This window comes from Orcinus orca, chromosome 3 (assembly GCF_937001465.1).
Source record: "Orcinus orca chromosome 3, mOrcOrc1.1, whole genome shotgun sequence".
NCBI classification, from domain to species: domain Eukaryota; kingdom Metazoa; phylum Chordata; class Mammalia; order Artiodactyla; family Delphinidae; genus Orcinus; species Orcinus orca.
This window is the reverse complement of record NC_064561.1, coordinates 10,217,695-10,243,931: the sequence shown is the minus strand read 5'-3', so window position 1 is coordinate 10,243,931 and position 26,237 is coordinate 10,217,695. Positions and strand designations below refer to the sequence as shown.

The 26,237-nt window shown below is 44.0% G+C and overlaps 1 protein-coding gene across 1 annotated transcript in view; it reads left to right on the top strand.

Annotated features, from left to right (window-relative positions):
• The window catches only part of LOC101279162 (mucin-16), a 65,735-nt gene that overhangs the window by 32,240 nt on the left and 7,258 nt on the right, over window positions 1-26,237 (top strand). Inside the window, 17 exon segments of the mRNA XM_049707350.1 lie at window positions 3,790-3,891; window positions 4,058-4,188; window positions 4,273-5,364; window positions 5,644-5,804; window positions 5,807-6,547; window positions 7,598-7,756; window positions 7,850-7,917; window positions 11,399-11,571; window positions 13,699-13,734; window positions 13,956-14,021; window positions 18,969-19,004; window positions 19,943-20,008; window positions 21,244-21,374; window positions 21,730-21,797; window positions 22,623-22,771; window positions 24,309-24,469; window positions 25,384-25,451. Of these exon segments, the coding sequence (XP_049563307.1) occupies window positions 3,790-3,891; window positions 4,058-4,188; window positions 4,273-5,364; window positions 5,644-5,804; window positions 5,807-6,547; window positions 7,598-7,756; window positions 7,850-7,917; window positions 11,399-11,571; window positions 13,699-13,734; window positions 13,956-14,021; window positions 18,969-19,004; window positions 19,943-20,008; window positions 21,244-21,374; window positions 21,730-21,797; window positions 22,623-22,771; window positions 24,309-24,469; window positions 25,384-25,451 (3,408 nt within the window).

The following is a 26,237-nucleotide window of genomic DNA, read 5'->3' as shown; positions in this document are numbered from 1 at the left end:
AAGGGCAGAACATAAAACCTGTGAGAGATGGGCATGGCAGGTAGAGAAAACAGCTTGAACAAAAGGCTCAGAGGGAGAGTACAGAGAACATCTGGAAACGGGGTGGTCAAGAATTCATGGAGGAGTTCCCACATCTACTTCTCTGACTGATATGCATTGAGGAGACAATAAATATATCAGAGAAATTTATAGAAAGTGACTAGAACTTTGAGGATTTTGTTTTATAAATACAAAAAAAAACAACCTGAAACCCATTTTCAAAAATCTATTTGTGGGCTTCCCTGGTGGCGCAGTGGTTGAGAGTCCGCCTGCCAATGCAGGGGACACGGGTTCATGCCCCAGTCTGAGAGGATCCCACATGCCGTGGAGCGGCTGGGCCCGTGAGCCATGGCCATTGAGCCTGCGCGTCTGGAGCCTGTGCTCCGCAACGGGAGAGGCTGCAACAGTGAGAGGCCCGCGTACTGCAAAAAAAAAAAAAAAAAAAAATCCATTTGTGTGGGACTTCCCTGGTGGCACAGTGGTTAAGAATCCACCTGCTAATGCAGGGGACACGGGTTCAAGCCCTGGTTCAGGAAGATCCCACATGCCGCGGGGCAACTAAGCTCACGCGCCACAACTACTGAGCCCACATGCCGCAACTACTGAAGCCTGCGCACCCTAGGGCCCATGCTCTGCAACGACATGCCACCACAATGAGAAGCCCGCGCACCGCAACGAAGAGTAGCCCCCACTCACCGCAACTAGAGAAAGTCTGAGCGCAGCAACAAAGACCTAACGCAGCCAAAAAAAATTTTTTTAATCCATTTGTAACCTCATTCCCTAGCGAATGGCAACGTTAACCACAGTCTTGTGGGTTATCCGTGCTTGGCCAAACTTCCCAGGATCTCCTTCTCACTTCCTGAATAGTTTATCGAAAAAGGTAAAGTTCTTAGACTTACATGAACTACAGTTTAAATCCTGGTCTTGACACTCTAGATGTAATTAAATATCAAAAATCTCTGCGGGGGCTTCCCTGGTGGCGCAGTGGTTAAGAATCTGCCTGCCAATGCAGGGGACACGGGTTCGAGCCCTGGTCTGGGAAGATCCCACATGCCGCGGAGCAACTAAGCCCGTGAGTCACAACTACTGAGCCTGCGCGACGGGAGAGGCCGTGACAGTGAGAAGCCCGCGCACCGCGATGAAGAGTGGCCCCCGCTCGCCGCAACTGGAGAAAGCCCTCGCACAGAAACGAAGACCTAACACAGCCAAAAAAAAAATTAATTAATTAAAAAAAAAAATCCCTACGGGGCTTCCCTGGTGGCACAGTGGTTGAGAGTCCGCCTGCCGATGCAGGGGACATGGGTTCGTGCCCCGGTCCAGGAAGATCCCACATGCCGCGGAGCGGCTGGGCCTGCTGAGCCTGCGCGTCCGGAGCCTGTGCTCCGCAATGGGAGAGGCCACAGCAGTGAGAGGCCCGCATACCGCAAAAAAAAAAAAAAAAAAAAATCTCTGCGTACTGGTTCCAGTAGCTACTTACTTGATGATCTTGGATATATTGCTTAAGCTCCTATCTGTAAAGTGTGGGGAGAAATATCTACATCAAAATAGGTATTGGGTGCATTAAATAAAGTCAAGTCTTCGGATGTACTATCTAAAAATTTTAACCTCCCTGAGGATCGGCTCTTTCATCCATAGAATAAAAGTGATTACTATGTAATCATAATTTTAAAGGTTTAAAATGACAATTAAAATAGGATACTTAACAAATGAGAGGTCTCCAGTTATGATATTATTATTTGTAACCGAAAGTGGGGCCCAACTGCTTACCGCTCAAAAGCCAATAAAGAGGCAAGGTTGGTGGAAAGTTTGCTTTATTTTGGATGCCAGCAACTGCAGGGAGAGGGGAGGGCAGACTCCAGTCCAAAGGCCAACTCCCACCCCCACAACCGGTGGGCAAGAGCTTTTATAGACGGAGGGATGGGGCTACATGCAGAAACAGCAGAGTCAGCTCTCACAGTCATCTTGAAATTGGTCATCAGTGGTCTGACCAGCATCATCTTGATTGTTTTAAGTACAGTTTTAGGGCCAGTTTGTTTCCACTTCTTTGAGGCAAATTCTTGGAATTGTGTCAGCTTATGTCATAGCTACATGTTCTGGTCATCATGTAGTTAATTTCTTCCACCTGGTAGGGGTTTCAGTTTCTACAAGACAGCTCACAGGATACGGCTCAGAATATTATCTATAGCCCTTGAGAAGGACCTAAAGGTTCTTGACTTTGCTTAATGACTAAACTATCATTTAGTCTTGTTTGACTGCTTTTCTTTGCTTCTGCATTTTCTCACTTCTCTGATTAAACTTATTCTTTGGCTAAAGTGTTTCCACAGACAAAAGGCAGGCTGAGGACATGGGGGTCAGAGACAATAGGGTCCTGCTCCATTTCAGTATCATATTCTCAACTGTCAGTTCCCAACCAGAGATGCTTATGAAGAAACTGCCTGTGGTGATAGAACACTTGCCCAGATGATAGCCTGACTGACAGACTCAGGATCTCTGTGAGGGTGTGTTCAGAATAGATAGATATTTTTTTCAAAGCTAAACAAATAAATATCATCACAGCTCTGGTTAAAAAATGAGCAGTGGTCTAATTTTCTGGATCAATCTTTTTCTCTCTTCCTTCTCCTACTTTCACTCATTTTAGATTAATGATTATTCCAATATGGTCCTGAGGTATTTATACTCTCTTGAACTTGGGCAATATAGCTGCCACCTGTGTTTATAGTTAATAAAAAGAGCAATTAGATTTATTCGGATTTCAGAGATCTCTTTCATTTTATGTGCATGGATCTTATTTTTTTTAAGATTTATTTATTTATTTAATTTATTTTTGCCTGCGTTGAGTCTTAGTTGTGGCATGCAGGATCTTCTCTGAGGCATGCAGGATCTTTCTTTGCAGCACACGGGCTTCTCTCTAGCTGTGGCATGCAGATTTTCTCTCTCTAGTTGTGGTGCGCAGGCTCCAGGGAGTGTGGTTTCTGTAGTTGTGGTGCGTGGGGTCCAGAACGCATGGGCTCTGTAGTTTGCGGCATGCAGGCTCTCTTGTTGAGGCCCGCGAGCTCAGTAGTTGCAGCACGCAGGCTTAGTTGCCTCACGGCATGTGGGATCTTAGTTCCCTGACCAGGGATCGAACCCACATCCCCTGCATTGGAAGGTGGATTCTTTACCACTGGAGCACCAGGGTAGTCCCATGCATGGATCTTTTTTAAGGAAAGTTTTACTCCATTATGTTTTTGAGTTTTGTTTCTGTTGTTATTATTCTGATTTCTACCTGAGAAAAAAATAATAAACCTTATGTCGGTTTCCATTTTCAGTTTTCTCACTGTTCTCTTTTTATTTTCATGCTCTTAATGTTTATAATAAACTCATAAACTGATTTTTTAATATATTTTCTTGGCCGCCGCACAGCATGTGGGATCTTAGCTCCCCAACCAGGGATCAAACCAGTGCCCCTTGCATTGGAAGTATGGAGTCTTAACCACAGAACCACCAGGGAAGTCCTATAAACTGATGTTTTAAAATTCTATTCCTGTTCTAAATAAATACTTTTAAACAGAAAAAGAATTCATGGAGGAGTTGCAGCCCAAGATGAGTCAGGTAGGGTGAGGGAATGCCAATCACAATTCCTTTTCCCATTCCAGAAGCATCACTGGAACACCCCAGGCAGACATTTCTCTCCCTTTCCTGATGTGGAGAAAAAATAAGCGATTGCCAACCCAGTAAGTAGTAATCATGTGTCCCTCCTACAATTCACAGGACTATCAACAGGAGGGAAAGAGAGGGCAGAGACAACTGCCATGGTTCTGAAGACCACTTCCACAGTGACTTTGACTACCAGAGTCTCTACTCCCACTTCAGGTATGCTGTCTCTCCTTAGGACATCAGATAAAACAGCCAGCATAAGCACAACAGGAATGATCATCACAACCCCAGATGTTCCAAAGATGACAGCCTCATTTGTCACCAGACCTGGAGACAAGACCAGCACAGTAGTTCCCATGACAACCCCATCTATTTTCAATAGAGGACCACAGACTACACCCTCACTGGTCCCTAGTTCTGGGGCAGAGACCAGTGCAGCTGTTCCAACTCTGACTGTTTCCTTTGGTGAGCCAGAGACCACAACCTCATAGGTCACCCATCCTGCAGAGACTAGCCCAACTGTTTCCAGGGCAATCCTGAATGTTTCTCATAGTGAATCAGACAGCACACCCCCAACAGCTACAAGTTCTGGGGAAGAAGTCAGTTCAGCTGTTCCAACTCCGACTGTCTCCCCTGATGTACTGGGGGTGGTGACCTCACTGGTTACTAGTTCTGGGACAGAGACCAGCTCAGTTGATCAAACTCTGACTGTTTCCCCTGGTCAGCCAAATGCAACAACCTCATGGCTCCATTCCACAGAGACCAGCACACCTGTTTCCAAAACAACTCTGAATTTTTCCCCTAGTGAATTAGACACCACATCTTCAGCAGCCACCATTCCTGGGGCAGAAGCCATTTCAGCCACTCCAGTGATGACTGGCTCACCTAGCATACCAGCGATGGTGACCTCACTGATCATTAGTTCTGGGACAGACACCAATATAATCTTTTCAACTCTGACTGAGTCCCTGCATGAATCAGAGTCAACAGTCTCCTTGGTCACCCAACCTGCAGAATCCAGCCCAACTCTTCCCAGAACAACCCCCGATGTTTCCCATAGCACACCCTCAATGGCCACCAGCCTTGGGACAGAAGTCAGTTCAGCTGTTCCAACTACATGTATCTTCTCTGGTGTACCAGATATGGTGACCTCACAGGCCACTAGTTTTGAGATAGATGCTAGTACGGCTATTCCAAGTCTGACACTTCCTCCTGTTGAGCCAGTGACCACAGCCTCACTGGTCACTCAACCTGGGGTGCAGACCAGTCCAGCTGCTCCAACTCCAACTGTCTCCTCTACTGTGCCAGGGCTGGTAACCTCACTGGTCACAAGTTCGGGGGCAGAGACCAGTACAACTTTTCCAATTCCAACTGATTCCCCACACAAACCAGAGACAACAGCCTCTCACATCACCCACTCTGGAACAGAAACAAGTTCAGCTATTCAAACTATGACTGTTTCCCATGGGAAGCCAGATACAACAGTCTTACTGCTCACCCATCCTGAAGAGACCAGCCAAAGTATTCCCAGGACAATCCCCAATGTTTCACATCATTAATCAGACACCACATTCTCAATGGCCACCAGTCCTAGGGCAAAAGCCAGTTCAGCTGTCCCAGCTACGATTGTCGCACCTGGTATGCCAGGGGTGGTGACCTCACTGGTTACCAGGTCTGGGGCAGAGACCAGTACAACTTTTCCAACTCTGACTGATTCCTTGCACAAACCAGAGACAACAGTCTCATGGGTCACCCATACAGAAACAAGTTCAGCTATTCCAACTATGACTGCTTACCCTGGGAAGCCAAATACAACAGTTTCACTGGTCACCCATCCTGTAGAGACTAGACTGACTGTTCCCAGGACAGCCCCCAATGTTTCCCATAGTGAATCAGACACCACATTCTCAGTGGCCACCGGTCTTGGGGCAGAAGTCAGTTCAGTTGTTCCAACTCCTACTGTCTCAGCCAGTGTACCAGATATCAGGACTTCACAGGTCACTAGCTCTGAGACAGACACCACTATGGCTATTGTACCTCTGACTCTTTCTCCTGGTGAACCAGCAACCACAGTCTTATTGGTCACCCATTCCAGTGCAGAGATAAGCACAAGGTTTCCTGCTTTAACTAAACTATTTTTCCTCATTTACCAGAGATCACAGCCGCACCATCCATCCCACCTGGGTTAGAGACTAGTACAGCTCTTCCAAATCAGACTGTTTCTCTCAGTCCACCAGAAACATCCTCTCTCTTCACCACAACTGTAACCAAGACAGCCAGAGTTAATCTAACTCCAACAGCTTCATTTGGTGTTCCTGCAGAAACAGCCTCACTCTCCACCCATCCTGGGACAGACATCAGCGCAACTACCTCAACTTTAGCTCTTTCCCATGGTTTACCAGAGACCACAGGCTTACTGGCCACCAGGCCTGCAACAGAGGCCAATACAAGTACCCTAGCTCTGACTGTTTCCCCTGGCGTTCTTGGGCCTTCCAGGACCCCTGCAACAAATGTTGGGTTTTATCCTGTACCTTCCTGGAGCACAGAAACCTCACCACCTACAACCTCAGTTGGACTCCCAGAATTTCCCAAGACCGTGACAGGTGATACCGTGACCTTGATAGCATCAGAGACCCCAACACCACCTAAAACCAGTCATGGAGAAGGATTAAGTACAACCACTGTCCTGAAAACCACCACTGCTGAGACCACTCATTTAGCTGCCACAGGTTCAGGTCCCACTGTGGCCGAGACCACAATCACCTTCAATACACTGTCTGGAAGTCCTTTTGCCCCTGTGACCACACCTGGAACCTCTACCTTGGCCTCTGTGAGTGTGACTTCAGGAACAAGTAAGAATAACTTTATTGTGGTCAAATATAATTTATTTTTATATATATATATATGAAATATTTGCTATTGTAACCATTTAAAATGTACAATTCAGCAGCATTAATGACACTGACAGTATTGTGTAACCATCTCTACTGTTCTCAATCACCCTGAACAGGGTATGTGAACCCATTAAGCAAGAATTCCCCCTTCCCCACTCCCTCTAGCCCCGGGTGACCTCTAATCTACTTATTGTCTCTATGAGTTTGCCTATTATAGATAATTCATATAAGTAGAATCATCCAAAGTATTTTTCCTTTTGTGCCTGGGTTATTTTGCTTAGCATAATGTCTTCAAGGTTCATCCATGCTGTAGTGAATATCAGAACTTCACTCCTGTTTAGGAGGAATAATATTCCATTGTATGGATGTAGCTCATTTTATCTGTCCATTCATCTCTTGATGGACACTCAGGCTGTCTCCACCTTTTGGCTATGGTGAATAATGCTGCTATGAACATGGGTGTACACCTGTCTGAGTTCCTGTTTCCATTCCTTTTGGGTATACACCTAGAATAGAAATTGTTAGGTCATTTGGTGTATTAGTTTGTTAGGGCTGCCTTAACAAAGTACAACATACTGGCTGGCTTAAACAACAGAAATCTATCATCTCACAGTTCTGGAGGCTGGAGAGGGACCCTGAGAGAATGCACAGAACATGTACTTTGGAGTTATCCTATCTTGGTGGTGAGGCAGCTGGGGTATTTATCCACCAACTCCCATCAGTCATTGCTAGGTGGATGATCCCTGGGCCTAAGTCCCCTAAGACAAAGAGATGCAGGTGCTGGTGTGTGCTGAAATGGTAAGAGCCAAGGGGAAGTGGGAGTAGGGTGACCAATTCTGCATCCCAGGAATCCACATAGTCCCAGCAAACTGGGATGGCTGGTCACCTTATGTGAGAGGGCCCTGGACAGGGATTGCTACATGAGGTGTCTCAGGTAGGACAGCCTAGGCCAGACCCCCAACTGGGCAACAGAGTTAAGGTATGTCCTCAGAGCCTTACCTCCTGCCCCCAGACCAGGCTTGACTCAGGACTGGCCTCATTTTACTCTCCCCACCACTGCAGCTGCAATTCCTTTCTTGATGCCTTTTACTGTCAACTTCACCATCACCAACCTGCACTACACGGAGGACATGGGAAACTCGGACTCTGAAATATTCAATGCCACTGAGAGAGACCTGCAGCACCTGGTAAGAGACCCCCACCAATGCCCATCTTGCCCCAACACTACCACACCCTGCTATCTTGGTCCCTCCTGCTAATCCCCCTCTCATTCTTTCCAGCTCAGTCCTCTGTTCAAAAAGAGCAGCGTTGGTTCCCTGTATACCAGCTGTAGACTGACCTTGCTCAGGTGAGACTTCCTCCAGATCACCTCCAGAAACGCCAATTCTCTCCTTTCTTGGTCCCCCACACCCTGGTCAACCACAGCTACTTGTGTATCATAGAGGATCAAAAGTGCCTGGGTTAAAAAAAAAAAAAAAAAAGTGCCTGGGTTTAGGGGCTTCCCTGTGGCACAGTGGTTGGGAGTCCGCCTGCCGGTGCAGGGGACGTGGGTTCGTGCCCCGGTCCGGGAGGATCCCACATGCCGCGGAGCGGCTGGGCCTGTGAGCCATGGCCGCTGAGCCTGCGCGTCCAGAGCCTGCGCGTCCAGAGCCTGTGCTCCACAATGGGAGAGGCCACAGCAGTGAGAGGCCTGTGTACCGCAAAAAATAAATAATAATAAAAATAAATAAAAACACAGTGGAAAGGAAAAAAATATAGAGAGTGGAAAGTTTCCTTCTCTGACTAGGAAGAAAAAGCAGTTTTTTTAAAAAAAAAAAAAGTGCCTGGGTTTAAAGCCCTCCTCTCCCACCTGCTAGCTATGTGATCTTGGGCAAGTCACAGAACCTCTCTGTTCTTCAATCACATTATCTATAAAATGGTGATAATAACAGTACCTTACTCTTGGGGTTGTTAATTGTTCATCACAATACCTGACCCACTGTGAGCGTTCTATTAATGGGATCTCGTAGTGCCAGCTAGTGTAACATCTTTGCCAACTGCGTTGCCAGAATCCCTGACACTCTCACTGCCCCCAGCTCATCTCTATCCTGCTGGGGACAAACTCTAGACACTGCAGCTCTTCAGTTTATTCCCTGAAAAGAGGTACTGAACCAAAGGGGGACACAAAACAAATATAGATTACCAGTAGGATATACTGCAATTTTAAAACTCTCAAATGGGCCTAAACTCTGCAGAAATGGCCTCTCTTCTCCTCTCTGTCCCCTGAGGTCAGTGTGCTCAGGACCCATTTCTTACACTTCATGATGCTATGGCCTTTCCATGAGGTCCTTCATTCAGCCAATTCAGTCATCCTGCTGAAGAGGTGGGTTCTCTGCCCCCATCTCTCCATAAGATGGGAGAATTAATAATAATAATAATATTGCCCATACTACATACCACACAATAATCCAAGTGGTTTGCATGTTTTCATTCATTTCATCCTCACAAGAACACGATTATTATTCTACCTTGCAGACGGGACACTAAGGCTCAGAGTAGTCAAGTCACTTGCTTGAGAGGAGTCAGGGTTTGAACCCAGGTGTTCTGGTTCTTGAGTCGCTCCTTTTAACCACAATACCAGCAGTGCCCAAGGTTGGGCTGGGCTCAATAGCATTTTACATTCTTAAAAAGTACCCAGGGACTTCCCCGGTGGCAGAGTGGTTAAGAATCCGCCTGCCAATGCAGGGGACATGGGTTCGAGCCCTGGTCCAGGAAGATCCCACATGCCACGGAGCAACTAAGCCCGTGTGCCACAACTACTGAAGCCGGCGCGCCTAGAGCCTGCAAGCCACAACTACTGAAGCCGGCGCGCCTAGAGCCCGTGCTCAACAAGAGAAGCCACCACAACGAGAAGCCAGTGCACCACAACGAAGAGTAGTCCCTGCTCACCGCAACTAGAGAAAGCCCGCGCACAGCAACAAAGACCCAACGCAGCTAAAAAAAAAAAAAAAGTACCCAGAACTCCAAAGAGCCTTAAGGGTTATATCTGTCCATATTTACTGTATTAGAAATTTAAATGGAGAAATTTTCATTTACTTCAACCAAAAGAGAGAGAGAGAGAAAACTCAGTAAGTTGTAAGCAAAGATTTTGTCTTTTCTGAAAATTGTATATATTCTTATTTGATACTACACCAAACTGCATCAAACTCAGTAAATGGTAATTATTAAAAGTTGGTTGCAATCTGGAATCTGAAACCATATTAAAGAACTTTATGTGCTTACCAAAAAATGGATAAATTTTATAAAGATTTATTCATTAATTCACTAAAAATGATAATCCCATTACAGGTTAGCATAAATAACATATTTTTATGAATAATAGCCATATTTCTCCTACCGCCCCCTCAAAGAAAGTGTAATGAGAAGAGGGTTATTGCTTATATTTTTCCAAATTTTTTAAATGTCTGGCTTAGTAGAAGACACAGAAGGATATCTGCTTCTGCATTCCATATTTTACAATATTTCACCTGTGGCCTCTGGAAAAAATCTCACTGTATACTCCTGAAAAAGTGAGAGTGAAAATAATGTCTTAGTACTACTAAGAAATATTTTTCACTTGGTGGATGCCCTGTGAGTTTTGGGAACTTCAGGGGTCTTTGGGCCACGCTTTGAGAACCACTGCACTATGCTGTATAGACATATCATGGGAATGCTGTGGATAGCATGGATAATAGCAAGTAGAATTCCCAGACAGGGGAGGGATGGGAACTTTCTTCCTACCTGCAAAGCTGGGTGAATCACTGTAGGGTCAGCTTAAATTCAGGACAAAGATATTTTTGAACCATCTTTCCCTTTATTACTTCTTAACTAATTTTCTCTGTTTCTCTCCAAACCTGGTTGCCTACCCAACATGTGTTCCCAAAGAGTTGACCTCAGCCTTTGGACTTTCCAACTTGAAATAAAGTCCCTCCTTTCAGGCTCCACAATAGTTGTCACACAACATCACAACCAGCCATGGGGGTGATTCACTCACATTCTCCAAGGTCTCTGGTCCTCTTGCTTTTCCCTTCCACATACTACCTGGCCCCAGGATTCTCAGGAGTTTCCTCCCTGGGAGCTTTACATCCCCAACCCCAGGGCCCAAGCAGGACTCAACTGTTAACTAGAGTGGACACTATCTTTATTTACCTTCGTGAGTGGACAGGGAAGGTACTAGGGGCTGGTAGTGAAACAATGAGCTTGAAGCAATTAGTAAAAAGAACAGGGAGAAAAAGAAGAAACTGAGCTAAGGAGTAGCCCTAGAGAGTACTGCACTTAAGGAGGTGAGGGGATCTGGATCCCCACATGAGACAGAAAAAGACATGTTCAAGAAAGCAGATAAAACCTAGAGAAGAGTGCTGATCTAAAGAAAAAAAAGGGTACAAATGAACTTATCTACAAAACAGAACTAGAGTTGCAAATGTAGAAAACAAATACCTCTCAAACCAGGGAGTAAGAGAGGGGGAGAGATAAATTGGGAGATTAGGATTGGCATATACACACTATTATGTATAAAATAGATAACTAATAGGGACCTACTGCATAGCACAGGGAACTCTGCTCAATACTCCATAATGGCCTACATGAGAAAAGAATATAAAAAGGAGTGGATATATGCATACGTATAACTGATTCATTTTGCTGTACACCTGAAACTAACACAACATTGTAAATCAACTATACTCCAATAAAAAAAATTTTTAATTAAAAAAAATAAAACCCAAGGAGTACAATTGAAGGAAGGTGTTGTCAAGAGTATCTAACCCTCAAGTGTCTTTCATGTTCCTACTCCCATGTCCCTCCTTCCCCAGGGCTGACAAGGATGGAACAAGCACCAGAATGGATGCGGTCTGCACCTACCGCCCAGATCCCACAGGCTTCAGGCTGGACAGAGGACGGCTGTATTGGGAACTAAGCCAACAGACCCATGGTATCACTCAGTTGGGCCCCTACACCCTGGACAGGAACAGTCTCTACGTCAATGGTGAGCAGTTCTGCTGGCTGTAGCTGGGGTCTCCTCTTGCTCCCTAGATGGGGTCTCCTTGCAGTGTAATTTCTCTGTACGCACCTTCATAGTTCTGGACCAACCTAGAATTTCCATGGAGGCTCAGTTCTCTCCCCTGAGAACACCTAAAAAGGAACTTCCCAGGTCTGGAAATAAAGGTTTCCTCCAAAGTTTACTTCATTTCAATGACCTTTCACAAAAGCCCAAATAGAACATGCAGACATCAAAGAAGAAAAAGGGTAAATAAAGCAAGCCCATGGTGGCCATTGGGGTTAACTCTTCCCCAAGGGGCAATGGGTTCCCAATGCAGTGACTGCACTTCTTTCTCTTCCTTATGGCAGCTTGTGGCCCTTTACTCACTCTCCAAGGGCCAGCTGGAACTACACCCCACCTAAGCAACACACAACAAAGCTGTTAGTAATGCTTTTGGCAACAAATTCCTTTGCCACAATGCTCTTAGCAACAGCACCCGCAATACCACCTGTACTAAAGGCTAATATTTATTGAGGAATTCCTATGTTCTAAAGCATTATATGTATTATGTCTTAGTAATCCTGCCCAGCACTCTATGGGGTATTATGTATATTTTACAGAGGATCAAACAAAGCTCAGGGACGGAAATCCATTTTCCCAAGATCAGACAGCTAATACATGTGGTAGAATCGAGACTCAAACCTAAATTGACTCGAAAATCTAAGCCCACCTAATTACTAGGCTACAGCTCAGACTAACCCAGCTATAACAAACCTCAAATCTCAGGATGGAAAAGTATATTAAGCGGCCCCTAATACAACAATTTAAACTAAGTAATTATGTCCCTACTATATCACCTTGGACAATTTCTTTCTACCTGGATTAAAATCTGTTTTGTATTTCAGCAGTCCTTGGGAATTACCTAAAAGTAGTAGTTAACCACTATGGGTTTTGGTGAATTATAGGTCTTGCTTTAATTTAGCCCTGGTCCTGCCTATTGCTTACTCTGTGGCCCTGGGCAAGTCATGACCTCTCCACACTTTGTCCATTTTTAGAATGGAATTTTTTAAAAAGTCACCTACGAACTTGGACTGGAACTACACCATTGACTCTCCTGGGTCGCCAGCTTACAGAGGGCAGATCTTGGGACTTTTCAGCCTCCATAATTACATAAGCCAATTCATTATTTTTTTAAAAAAAAAGTCACCTAAGTGTGAGTCAAATGAGATGAAACCTGAATAACCCAAGTAAACCACAGGCTCCACTTGGTCAAGTCTCAGAGAAGAGTTTCATTTCAAGAAACCCAATGAGACTATTAAATATAAAATAAGTCTAAGTTTTACTTGCATTTCTTACAGAGCATCAAAGAGGATCCAATCCATTATCCAGAACCATACTTATTCAAATCCTCTTTCCTCCATTTTCTCATATTCTCCAACTTTATATTCTCTGGCTGACCCCCCAAGTCTGTCTCTCTCTCCATCTCCCTCACTATTCTCAGTCCAACATTACAGGAGTCCAAGAACTATGCTGTCAAAGGTCAAACTTTGTCTTTGGAGAGCTGGGTATTGGGAGAAACTCAACGAGCAAGGACAAAATTATATGTCATGGATGAAGAGAACACAAATAAGGCTGGAAACACACATAAAATTGCTGTCCTTATTATTTATTTGATGAGGTTGATATTATTCCAGGCACCTAGTAAATCTCCACAATATTGAGGGTGATTTGATCATTATTTTCTTTAAGGTTAATGGTTATGAGGATGAAATTATTAGGAGCATCAGAGTATGAGGCAGTTAACTCATAAAGAATAACCATCTTTATTTACTGATGAATCTCAAAGAAAGCACTCAGTAAGGTCTGTGAGCTTGTGCTTCCAGTTCTACACTTCATTCCTTTTTTTTGTTTTTAAGTCTTTACTGAATTTGTTACAGTATTGCTTCTGCTTTAAGTTTTGGTTTTTTTGGCCGTGAGGCATGTGGGATCTTAGCTCCCTGAACAGGGAATGAACCCGCACCCCCTGCATTGGAAGGTGAAGTCTTAACCACTGGACTGCCAGGGAAGTCCCCCTTCACTCCTTTCTTAACCTTCTCCCATCATCTTACTCTTTCTTTCTGCCTCTCTCTGCAGGTTATAACCATCAGTACTGGATCCCCACCACCAGCAGTGAGTAATGAGGGCTCAGATATTCCCATGACCCTGGGACCCTTCCTCCCTCAGCCTGCTCCCTGGGAGGAAAGTATGCCCCATCCCCCAGATACTCAGCCCCACAATAGCCTCAGACCAGCAAAAGTCTCAGGTTAAGCTAAGGTAGAGATGCAAGTTTCCATTAATAACTCTAGCCTCTCGTTGCTTCATGATAGGATCCAACAATTTTATTCTTTCAGCTCCGGTGACCTCTACATTCTCTCCAGGACCTCCAACATCTCTGACCTCCACCCCCAGCTCCACAGGTCTAATCTCTGGGTCATGAAATTTCAAATCCCATCTAGTGGCTGATGGATTCTTGCATGGTCTGGACCCTGATGCCCACACAGCCTCAGCCTGTCCCACTGTCTACCTTGCTCCCTAATCCAGCCTCACTTCTGTTCCTGCAGGGCCCAGACATCCTTCCATTCTCATGCACTTACTGTTTTTGGAACTCAGCTGTGCTTGGTTCCTCCTTGTCCTCCAAATCTCATCTCAGCACGTTCTTGCTCAGACCATCTCCTAGAAAACAGCTTTTCCCCATAGCTAATCTCTATTCTATTCCTATTGATATGAACATTTCCTTCCTGGAAATTACTGCTATTCTGTGGGCAAGGATGTGGATAAAAGGGAACCCTTGTACACTGTTGGTAGGAATGTAAATTGGTATAGTCATTGCAGAAAACAGTATGGAGGTTTCTCAGAAAACTAGAAATAGAACACTATATGACCCAGCAATTCCACTCTTGAAAAAAACAAACACTAATTTGAAAATATTCCTGTGCCCCAGCGTTCATAGCAGCATTGTTTACAATTGCCAAGATATGGAAGCAACCTAAGTGTCCATCAACAGATGAATGGATAAAAAAAGATGCGTGTGTGTGTGTGTGTGTGTGTGTGTGTGTGTGTGTGTACACAATGGAATACTACTCAGTCATAAAAAGGACAAAATTTTGCCATTTGCAGAGACATAGATGGACTTGGAGGGTATGATGTTAAGTGAAATAAGTCAGACAGAGAAAGACAAATACTGTATGATCTCACTTATATGTGGCATCTAAAAATACAACAAACTAGTGAGTATAACAAAAAAGAAGTAGACTCACAGATGTAAAGAACAAAAGTAGTGGTTACCAGTGGGGGTGGGGGGAGGGGCAACACAGGGGTTGTGGAGTGGGAGGCATAAGCTACTGGGTGTAAGATAGGCTCAAGGATGTACTGTACAACACGGGGAAAATAGCCAATATTTTGTAATAACTGTAAATGGAAAGTAACCTTTAAAATTGTATAAAAGGGACTTCCCTGGTGATCCAGTGGTTAAGACTCCGAGCTCCCAGTGCAGGGGGCACGGGTTTGATCCCTGGTCGGGGAATAAGATCCCACATGCTGTGCAGCGCAGCCAAAAAAATAAAATAAATAAAATTGTATAAAAAATTTAAGAATATTTTTAATAAATGTAAGCTTGTTAATAAAATACATGAGATGCACATTTAAAAAAATTCTATTGGGGTATAGTTGATTTACAGTGTTGTGTCAGTTTCAGGTGTACAGCAAAGTGAATCAGTTATACGTATACATATAGCTAGTCTTTTTTAGATTCTTTTCCCATTTAGGCCATTACAGAGTACTGAGTAGAGTTTCCTGTGCTCTACAGCCCCACTTCTCACTTTTGACCAGGATGGGTTTCTCTCTTGGTTGGGGCCCCTATGCCAGGAAAGCAGGCAGGCACTCTGCCTAGGGGATCCAAGCTTTGGACACACTGGGCATCAGCCTAGAATCCAGGAAGAAAGAGCATTTGGAAGGGTGACCCTTAACGGGGGCTCTGAGGGTCAATGCACAGCTGTGGTGAGGTTGACTGGAATTACTCAGCTTCCCCTCTCTCTGTCCCCAACCTAGGAATAGAGTTTGGCAACTCACACTTTCTTATCACCGTTGCCCCATCAGGCGGGCAGGAGACATCCTGGTCCTTTATGACTCCCATTTTAGCAAAGAGGAAAACAGAATTACAGAGAAGGGAAGGGAACTGTCCACACCCACAGTAGGTTTTTCACCAGTCTAGGTCCTGAGGTTCTTCTGAGTTCACATTTTCCGCCTTCACCTTGGCCACTGCAGGGGCCAGTTTAAGACTCTCCCCAACCCCTTGTAAGCTGCACAACTTATATGCTTCATTGTGTTCACTCATTCAGCATTTACCAAGCATCTACTATAAGCCAGGCCTTGTGCCCGACACCAGAGACAGACAGGCTACATGTACAACCTATCCTAATGTAAGTTCCAGTGGGGTAAAGACTGTTTGATTCGGCAGTATATTCCCCAAATGTAAATGGAACCTGACACATTGTAAGCTTTCCATAAATATTCACTGGATGTAGGGATAGATTGGAGGGAGGCTGGAAGGGCAGATGGCAGGGTGGATGGATATTTGGGGGCAAAAATGTGTGAACATAAATATTATGAGAGTCTCTTGTTGGGGACTTGCTGGTGAGGTGGGTAAGGAAGGGTCATTTCTAATCCAAAGGTCAGGAAAGCCTTTATAGTGGAGATGACATTTGAGTCTGATCCTAGAAGATGCATAGATGCTCACCTGGTACAGAGGGAATGACATCCCGAAAGAAGCCCCACATGGACAAAGCCCACGTATATCTGGGCTTGTTCCTCAGCCTCCCCTTAATGTGTGACTTTTTTTTTTTTTTTTTAACATCTTTATTGGAGTATAATTGCTTTACAATGGTATGTTAGTTTCAGCTTCACAACTAAATGAATCAGTTATATATATACATATATTCCCATATCTCTTCCCGCTTGCGTCTCCCTCCCTCCCACCCTCCCTATCCCACCCCTCCAGGCAGTCACAAAGCACCGAGCTGATCTCCCTGTGCTATGCGGCTGCTTCCCACTAGCTATCTACCTTACGTTTGGTAGTGTATATACGTCCATGCCTCTTTATCGCTTTGTCACCGTTTACCCTTCCCCCTCCCCATAGTCTCAAGTCCATTCTCTAGTAAGTCTGTGTCTTTATTCCTGTTTCACCCCTAGGTTTTTCATGACTTTTTTTTTTTTAAATTCCATATATATGTGTTAGCATACGGTATTTGTCTCTCTCTTTCTGACTTACTTCACTCTGTATGACAGACTCTAGGTCTATCCACCTCATTACAAATAGCTCAATTTCGTCTCTTTTTATGGCTGAGTAATATTCCATTGTATATATGTGCCACATCTTCTTTATCCATTCATCCGATGATGGACACTTAGGTTGTTTCCATCTCTGGGCTATTGTAAATAGAGCTGCAATGAACATTTTGGTACATGACTCTTTTTGAATTATGGTTTTCTCAGGGTATATGCCCAGTAGTGGGATTGCTGGGTCGTATGGTAGTTCTATTTGTAGCTTTTTAAGGAACCTCCATACTGTTCTCCATAGTGGCTGTACCAATTCACATTCCCACCAGCAGTGCAAGAGTGTTCCCTTTTCTCCACACCCTCTCCAGCATTTATTGTTTCTAGATTTTTTGATGATGGCCATTCTGACTGGTGTGAGATGATATCTCATTGTAGTTTTGATTTGCATTTCTCTAATGATTAGTGATGTTGAGCATTCTTTCATGTGTTTGTTGGCACTCTGTATATCTTCTTTGGAGAAATGTCTATTTAGGTCTTCTGCCCATTTTTGGATTGGGTTGTTTGTTTTTCTGTTATTAAGCTGCATGAGCTGCTTATAAATTTTGGAGATTAATCCTTTGTCAGTTGCTTCATTTGCAAATACTTTCTCCCATTCTGAGGGTTGTCTTTTGGTCTTCTTTATGGTTTCCTTTGCTGCGCAAAAGCTTTTAAGTTTCATTAGGTCCCATTTGTTTATTTTTGTTTTTATTTCCATTTCTCTAGGAGGTAGGTCAAAAAGGACCTTGCTGTGATTTATGTCATAGAGTGTTCTGCCTATGTTTTCCTCTAAGAGTTTGATAGTTTCTGGCCTTACATTTAGGTCTTTAATCCATTTTGAGCTTATTTTTGTGTATGGTGTTAGGGAGTGATCTAATCTCATACTTTTACATGTAGCTGTCCAGTTTTCCCAGCACCACTTATTGAATAGGCTGTCCTTTCTCCACTGTACATTTCTGCCTCCTTTGTCAAAGATAAGGTGACCATATGTGCGTGGGTTTATCTCTGGGCTTTCTATCCTGTTCCATTGATCTATCTTTCTGTTTTTGTGCCAGTACCATACCGTCTTGATAACTGTAGCTTTGTAGTATAGTCTGAAGTCAGGGAGCCTGATTTCTCCAGTTCCTTCTTTCGTTCTCAAGATTGCTTTGGCTATTCGGGGTCTTTTGTGTTTCCATACAAATTGCAAAATTTTTTGTTCTAGTTCTGTGAAAAATGCCAGTGGTAGTTTGATAGGGATTGCATTGAATCTATAGATTGCTTTGGGTAGTAGAGTCATTTTCACAATGTTGATTCTTCCAATCCAAGAACATGGTATATCTCTCCATCTATTTGTATCATCTTTAATTTCTTTCATCAGTGTCTTATAATTTTCTGCATACAGATCTTTTGTCTCCTTAGGTAGGTTTATTCCTAGATATTTTATTCTTTTTGTTGCAATGGTAAATGGGAGTGTTTTCTTGATTTCACTTTCAGATTTTTCATCATTAGTATATAGGAATGCCAGAGATTTCTGTGCATTAATTTTGTATCCTGCCACTTTACCAAATTCATTGATTAGCTCTAGTAGTTTTCTGGTAGCATCTTTAGGGTTCTCTATGTATAGGATCATGTCATCTGCAAACAGTGACAGCTTTACTTCTTCTTTTCCGATTTGGATTCCTTTTATTTCCTTTTCTTCTCTGATTGCTGTGGCTAAAACTTCCAAAACTATGTTGAATAAGAGTGGTGAGAGTGGGCAACCTTGTCTTGTTCCTGATCTTAGTGGAAATGCTTTCAGTTTTTCACCATTGAGGATGATGTTTGCTGTGGGCTTATCATATATGGCCTTTATTATGTTGAGGAAAGTTCCCTCTATGCCTACTTTCTGCAGGGTTTTTATCATAAATGGGTGTTGAATTTTGTCAAAAGCTTTCTCTGCATCTATTGAGATGATCATATGGTTTTTCTCCTTCAGTTTGTTAATATGGTTTATCACATTGATAGATTTGCGTATATTGAAGAATCCTTGCATTCCTGGAATAAACCCCAATGTGTGACTTTTTTGTTTCCAGGTTATAATGAACATGGTCCAGATGAGCCTCTTACAAGTATGTATCTTTTCATCCACTGTCCATTTCAGTCTCCAATGATCTTGAGCCAAACTTTTCTTCTCACTGACAAAGGGAGCTTGCCCCAAACTCAGGCCAGGTCTCCTGAGTGGGGGCAGGGTATCAGTGGGAGGAAGGATGCTGAGTCCTTTGTCTCTTTTTAGACCTGCAGCCACGGTATTGGCTTTCCGAATTTTCCACACCCTTCTGGGCTGGAGGAAGAAATTTGAACGAGCGTTCGCTACAGAAATAAGGGTTCAGGTCAGATAATGACCTTGTAGTCCATGCCTCCTGATAACAAAACCTTTTAATAGGGCCTGCAGAATGGGCCTCAGTGTCAAGTTGCAAACTCGGGCGGTACTCAGTGCTTTGGCCAAATTTGTCCATTCACTCATCCAATGATCACTTCACCTATCTTTTCACCCATCCATTCTTCCATTCTCCTAATTATTCCTTCTCTCAGACCTCTTCCTTCCTCCCTCCCTCCTTCCCTCCCTCCCTTCCATCCATCTATCCATCCATCCATCCAACCAACCATCCTTCTGCCTATTCACCTGTTTGTCTTTCTTTCCTTCTGCACTTCCATTCATCTCTCAACTTTTCTTCCTTGTGTTTATTCTTCTTTCCTTCTCTTTGACCCTCCTTGTGTCCATTCTTCCTCTGTCTGCCTGTATTTCTGCCCCTCCATCTGTCTGTCCTCTTTGTTCAGTCTCTCTCTTGTTTACCCACTCACACTCTCTTGGGTTCATTTCATTCACAGGCTTGCTCATCCCTCTACTCATACAATCACTCCTTCGCTCACTCTCATTAATGGTAAACCTATGAATGGTTTCTAGAGCCCAGGTGAGCCTGGGGGCTTCTGGAGCCCAGGTGAACCTGGAGGCTTCTCCCACTCTGTGGGGGGCTCTGTTCCTCCCTAATGACTGCCCTTTCCATAGCTCCTGAACCAGCTACCACATTCCTGCCTACTTCATCATCATCTGTACAACCAGAATCCACCACAGGTATTGGGGGCCCCTCTTCCTTCCCAAGAGAAGCTCTCCAGCCCCACACATCCACCGGCCAATGTAACACAGGAGCTGGGAGGCCAGGGGGTGCAATTCTGATTTTAGGGCAATCATGCTGATCACAAAGATTATACCAATAATTCTGTGACCATTCTGTCCCAAGCCATGTTCTGGCCATGGAGATAGAATATACAGGTTCTGTCTCTGAAAAAGTCATAATCAAGTGAACTAAAGATTACTTAGGAAAAAAAAAAAGATTACTTAGGGACACAAGTGAAGTAAGTCAGAAGGAGAAAGACAAACACCATATGATATCACTTATATGTGGAATCTAAAATATGACACAAATGAAACTATCTATGAAACAAACAGACTCAGAGAACAGACTTGTGGTTGCCATGCGGGAGGGGTGAGTTGGGAATTTGGGGTTAGCAGATGCAAACTATCAAATATAGAATGGATAAACAAGGTCCTACTGTATAGCACAGGGTACTGTATTCAGTACCCTGTGATAAACCATAATGGAAAAGAATATGAAAAAGAATATATATATATATGTATAACTGAATCACTTTGCTATACAGTAGAAATTAACACATTGTAAATTAACTATACTTCAATAAAATAAAAAAATTTTTTTAATATTACTTACGGGGACTTCCCTGGTGGTCCAGTGTTTAAGACTCTGCGCTTCCACTGCAGGGGGCATGGGTTTGATCCCCCGTTGGGGAACTAAGATCCCACATGCGGCATGGCGTGGCCAAAAAATATATATATTACTTAAGGACACAAAAAAGGCAGAGACACTATTATTAACAGGGTGCCATGGGAGTGCAGAGATGGGGCAAGTCAAGGATTGCCTCCTGAAACTGTACTAGACACTGGACATGACAAGAACAAGATAGATGAATGTCTGCTCTCATGGAGCTCCACCTCAATGGGCTCCTGAAGCAAGAATAGGAGTTTTCCTGGAAAAGAAAAGGGTGGAAGAGCATTCCAGGAAGCAGGAACTGCATAAGCACAAGCAGAAAAGCTCAGCTTAGGATATTCCTTATAAAATTCCAGTTTTCTCCCTCTACAGGGTGACTTTCCATTTAGGAGCCCTATAGTCCCCAACATGTGGACCTGGTTTTGGTTGATTATGACAGTAGGTAGGGGCCCCCAAGCCACCATGCCTCTGTCCTAAAACCTGAGAGTCTCCATCTGTCTTTTCTTCCTCTTGGTGGCTCCAGGCTATGTACCCCAGAGTTCATCTATCCAGAGCGAGTACCAGCTAAATTTCCACATCATCAACTGGAACCTCAGCAACCCAGACCCCATGTCCTTAGAGTACACTGCCCTGCTGAAGGACATCCAGGACAAGGTAGGGTCTCTCTCCCCTCCCATCTCTCCTTGCCCTGGGTGCCCCTCTCATTCCTCAGTCTGACTTACATCTGTTAAGTGATTGCTTAACTCCTCACTTTACCTACATGTTCTGGGTTCTTGCTGATTCCAGGGGTCATACCCTAGCTGCCTCCCCACTTCTCATATGGGCAAACTGAGGCTCAGAAAGGGGAGCACTGTGCCTAAGGTCACACAGTGAGTTAAGGACAGAGCCAGGATTGGAACTCAGGTCTCCCTTGCTTCAAGACCTATGTTTGTTCTTCCACTGGCTCCAGTGGCCCCCTCCAGCCCCAAGAGACCTCCATCGCACTCACTCTCCCTACCCTTTATTCCAGGTCACAAAACTGTACAGAGGCAGCCAGCTACAAGACATATTCCACTCCTGCCTGGTCACCAACCTGATGTAAGTTGAGATTGGAGGCATTGGCTGAGCTGGCGGCTTGAGGCTCTGACCCCCTGTTGGCACACCCTTGAACTGGACGGTTCATTGACATGGTGCCCATTCTTCCCCATGTCCCTGACAGCTAATCTTACCATCTCCTTCCGTACGTCTTCGGGGTGCAGGAAAAGGATTAACCTCATGGAGCCACCAACCCCTTGCACCCACCTCCTTCTTGGGAAATACAACTTTCAGCTAATAATAGTCCAATAATAACATTCACCGTGGCCTGGCTCCCTGCTGAGTACTTTCATGCAAGATCACCTCATTTAATTCTCATAACATCCCCCAAGAAGTGAATGCAACGTTCATCCGCAGTGTTCACATGGGAAAACTGAGGCTCAGAGAAGTGAACAGCGCAAGAGCTGTCAAAGTTGGGTTTGAACCCAGGTCTCTGAGGGATGGGTAGAGGAACTAGGACATCTATACTAGAGAGAGGGAGGATCATGGGACACAATGCTGACTTTGAATGTTACCAAACTTCAGTTCCTTTGTCTTTAAAATGGGGAAAACTATAATAATAGCTTCCACCAGAGCGATGGGGAGGGAATGTGGAATTCACTTCTTAGAGATGCACAGTAGACATTCATTATTGTTACTGTTTTTGCTTCTATTCCCAACCCCTAGAAGTCTTTCCCTTTTTGGTCAGGGTCTCTTCTCTTGCCTGGGGGAAGAGGCAGTCAGATACCCACAGTGCTTGTCCCTAGGTCTTTGGCTCTATAAAACAGTAACTCAGGAGACACTGCTGGTGTTGGGTGCTGGCTGAGTTCCCATGGCCTCTGTTCCTAGGCTGGATCCCATGTCGGTCAGCATCAAGGTACTGTTCTCCTCCAAACTGGACTCCAGCGTGATGAAGCAAGTGTTTCTAGACAAGACCCTTAATGCCTCATCCCACTGGCTGGGTGCCACCTACCAGTTGACAGATGTGCATGTGACAGGTATGAGATAAGGTGGGGGAATAGGTTCATGGCTGGAAAAGATGGTTTTATGAAGAAGGATAGGGCTTCTGGGTAGCAGTGAAATGGATAGAGGCTGCAGAGGAAAAAGGGGGGCTTTCTGGAAGCCCATGTTGATGATTCATGGCAATGTGTCATCCAACAGGATGCAGGAAGAGAAAATGCAGCGATTGCAACCAAGGAAATGGTTATTTTACATGTCAGTTTTTCTAACCCAGAATGTAAAGGATCCTGTGTTTCCTTCTTAGGCTGCAGTTATGAGTCATGCATTGGTTGATTCATTCATTCATTCAATGTATACGCCATGAAAATAAATAGGCACTGATGATACACCGTGAAAACCACTATAACAGGGGAATTTCAAAACTCTGTGAGAACCCCCAAAAGGGATACACAATTCTCTCTTGGAAAGTTTTCTAGAGGAAGTGATGAAGAAACTGAGATCTGAAGGAGAACAGGACCTAGTTGGGGGAAAGAGATGGGCAGCTGTGCTACATGTGTCTATAACCTAGAATATAGAAAGAACATGTCATTGGAGGAGGCTTTAAGAAGTTTGGTGTGGCTGGAGCATACACCTTGACATGAGACATGGGAAAGCTGTAGCTGAAGATGTGGGCAGGGACTTTCCTGGGCACTGGAATGGTTTGTGGAGGAACAGAACACACCCAGAATTCTACTTTAGAAAGCGCATCCTCTCCGTGTTACAAGGACAACGATTGGGGACGGGGAGGAAGAACAGAGGCAAGAAGACACATTAGGAACCTAGGTCAACAAAGGTGTGTGATAGATGCCCACTGAGATGGTCAGCACCTGCACCTGCCAACTCTGCCCCAGAGAAGCCCAAGCTCCTCTTCACCACATCCTAGTGAACTCTCATAATGCTTGGTGGAGAGTTGGACAGGCAGACAGATGAATGGATTCAAGGTGGACAGGTAGATGAACGGTCTTCTGTAGGCCACTTTTTTTTTTTAATTTTATTGAAGTACAGTTGATTTACAATGTTGTGTTAACCTCCTCTGTATAGAAGAATGACTCAGTTATACATATATATATTCTTTTTCATATTCTTTTCCATTATGGTTTGTCACAGGACATTGAATATAGTTCCCTGTGCTATAGAGAAGGACCTTGTTGATTATCCATCCTATATATAATAGCTTGCCTTTGCTAATCCCAAACTCCCATTCCCTCCCTCCCACATCCCCCTCCCCCTTGGCAACCACAAATCTGTTCTCTATGTCTGTGAGTCTGGTTTTGCTTCATAGATATGCTGATTTGTATCGAATTTTAGATTCCACATATAAGTGATATCATACAGTATTTGTCTTTCTCTTTCTGACTTGCTTCACTTAGTGTGATAATCTCTAGGTCCAATCCATGTTGCTGCAAATGGCATTATTTCATTCTTTTTGAGTGTAGCCCACTTCTAAAATCCCACCTCAGTCCACATTGCCAGGAATAAGTAGACTGGCTGTAATGACTTCTTTGTTAAAAACTTCATACTTTCTTTTTATTCTAGAAGTGGAGCCATCAATTCATATACCAACAGACCAACCAACAATCAGTCCCAGCTTCCAGAACTTCCAGCTGAATTTCACTGTCACCAACTTAATCTATTCCCAGGACATAGCCCCAGGCACCCCCAAACACCAGCGGAACAAGAGAAATATTAAGGATGCGGTGAGAATGGGGTTGTTTGTCCACCCTGTTCCCATGTAGAGACTGACCTATGGACACTGGGTAGTCAGAGGGTGACTTTTTTTTGGTGTGCACATTTATTTTTTTTCAGTTTGGCAATCTGGCCTTTTTTTTTAACATCTTTATTAGAGTATAATTGCTTTACAATGGTGTGTTAGTTTCTGCTTTATAACAAAGTGAATCAGCTATACACATACATATATCCCCATATCTCTTCCCTCTTGCGTCTCCCTCCCACCCTCCCTATCCCACCCCTCTAGGTGGTCACAAAGCATCGGGCTGATCTCCCTGTGCTATGCAGCTGCTTCCCACTAGCTATCTATTTTACATTTGGTAGTGTATATATGCTGGACATTTTTAAAAACTGAAGTATAGTTGATTTACAATATCATGTTAATTTTGGGTGTACAGCACAGCGATTCAGATACACATATATCCTTCTTCAGATTCTCTCCCTTAAAGTTAATACAAAATATTGAGTATAGTTCCCTGTGCTATACAGTAGATCCTTGTTGGTTACCTGGAGGGTGACTTTTTTTTAACATTTCATGAAGACAGGTTCTTATTCCCATTTTACAAACTAAGAGACAGCCATAGAGGGGTTCACTTGCTAGCCCAAGTCATACCCTGGAACAGGCCCTGGGTTAGTGTTTTCTTTTTCGTTTTCGTGTTTATTTGGGTTTTTTTGGCCGTACCACTCAGCATGTGGGATCTTAGTTCCCTGACCAGGGATCAAACCCATGCCCCCTACAGTGGAAGCACAGATTCTTAACCACTGGACCGACCAAAAAAAAAAAAAAAAAAAAGATGGGAAAGTGTGTTCTTTGGTTAATTGGCATTCTCCGATGCCACTGTGCCATGGATTCTGACCAAGGAAATGTTGCCCTGTCTTTCAGCTCAACCAGCTCTTCCGAAACAGCAGCATAAAGAGTTATTTTTCTGACTGTCAAGTTTCAGCATTCAGGTGAGTTCCAACTCAGGACCCAATCATTTTGGAGGTTTGTTCTGTCCTTTGAAAGTGTCCCACTGCCATAGTCTCTCAGTTCCTAGCTGTCACAGAGGAGAGCCCTAGGAATATAGAGCTGTTACCCAAACATCAGCTTGTTCCTGAACCAGCGAGTACAACTGGCTAGAAACTCAGAAGAGCTTGTGTCAACCTAGGTAGGCATGAAGATGGCCGGTGCTGGGGGCCATGGAATATAGAGTGTAGCATTCATGTCTTAAGAAATCGGCCACTGAAGGCAGAATCCATGGGAGCTAAGGGTTAGAACCAGATGACTTGGAATCCAGCAGTCTAACCGTGCTGTCCAATACTGTAGCTACTAGCCATAAGAGGCAATTAAAAACTTTTATACACCTCTTGGGATATGTTTCACATACCATAAAATTTATGTTTTTGATGTATGTAATTTAGTGGCATATTTATATAGTGCTACAACTATCCCACTACCTAATGGAGGGAGGAACATTTTCATCACACCAAAAAGAAATCTTGTACCCACCCATTAGCAGTCACTCATTTTTCCCTCACCCCCACCCCCTAGCAAACGATTTACTTTCTCCCTCTGTAGATTTGCCTATTCTGAACAATAGGCATTCCATTTATATGAAATGTATGTAAATGGAATCATACACTATGTCGTCTTTTGTGACTGATTTCTTTCACTCAGCATAATGTTCTCAGGATCATCCATGCTGTAACATATATCAGTCCTTCATTCCTTTTTAGGACTGAATAATATTCTATTGG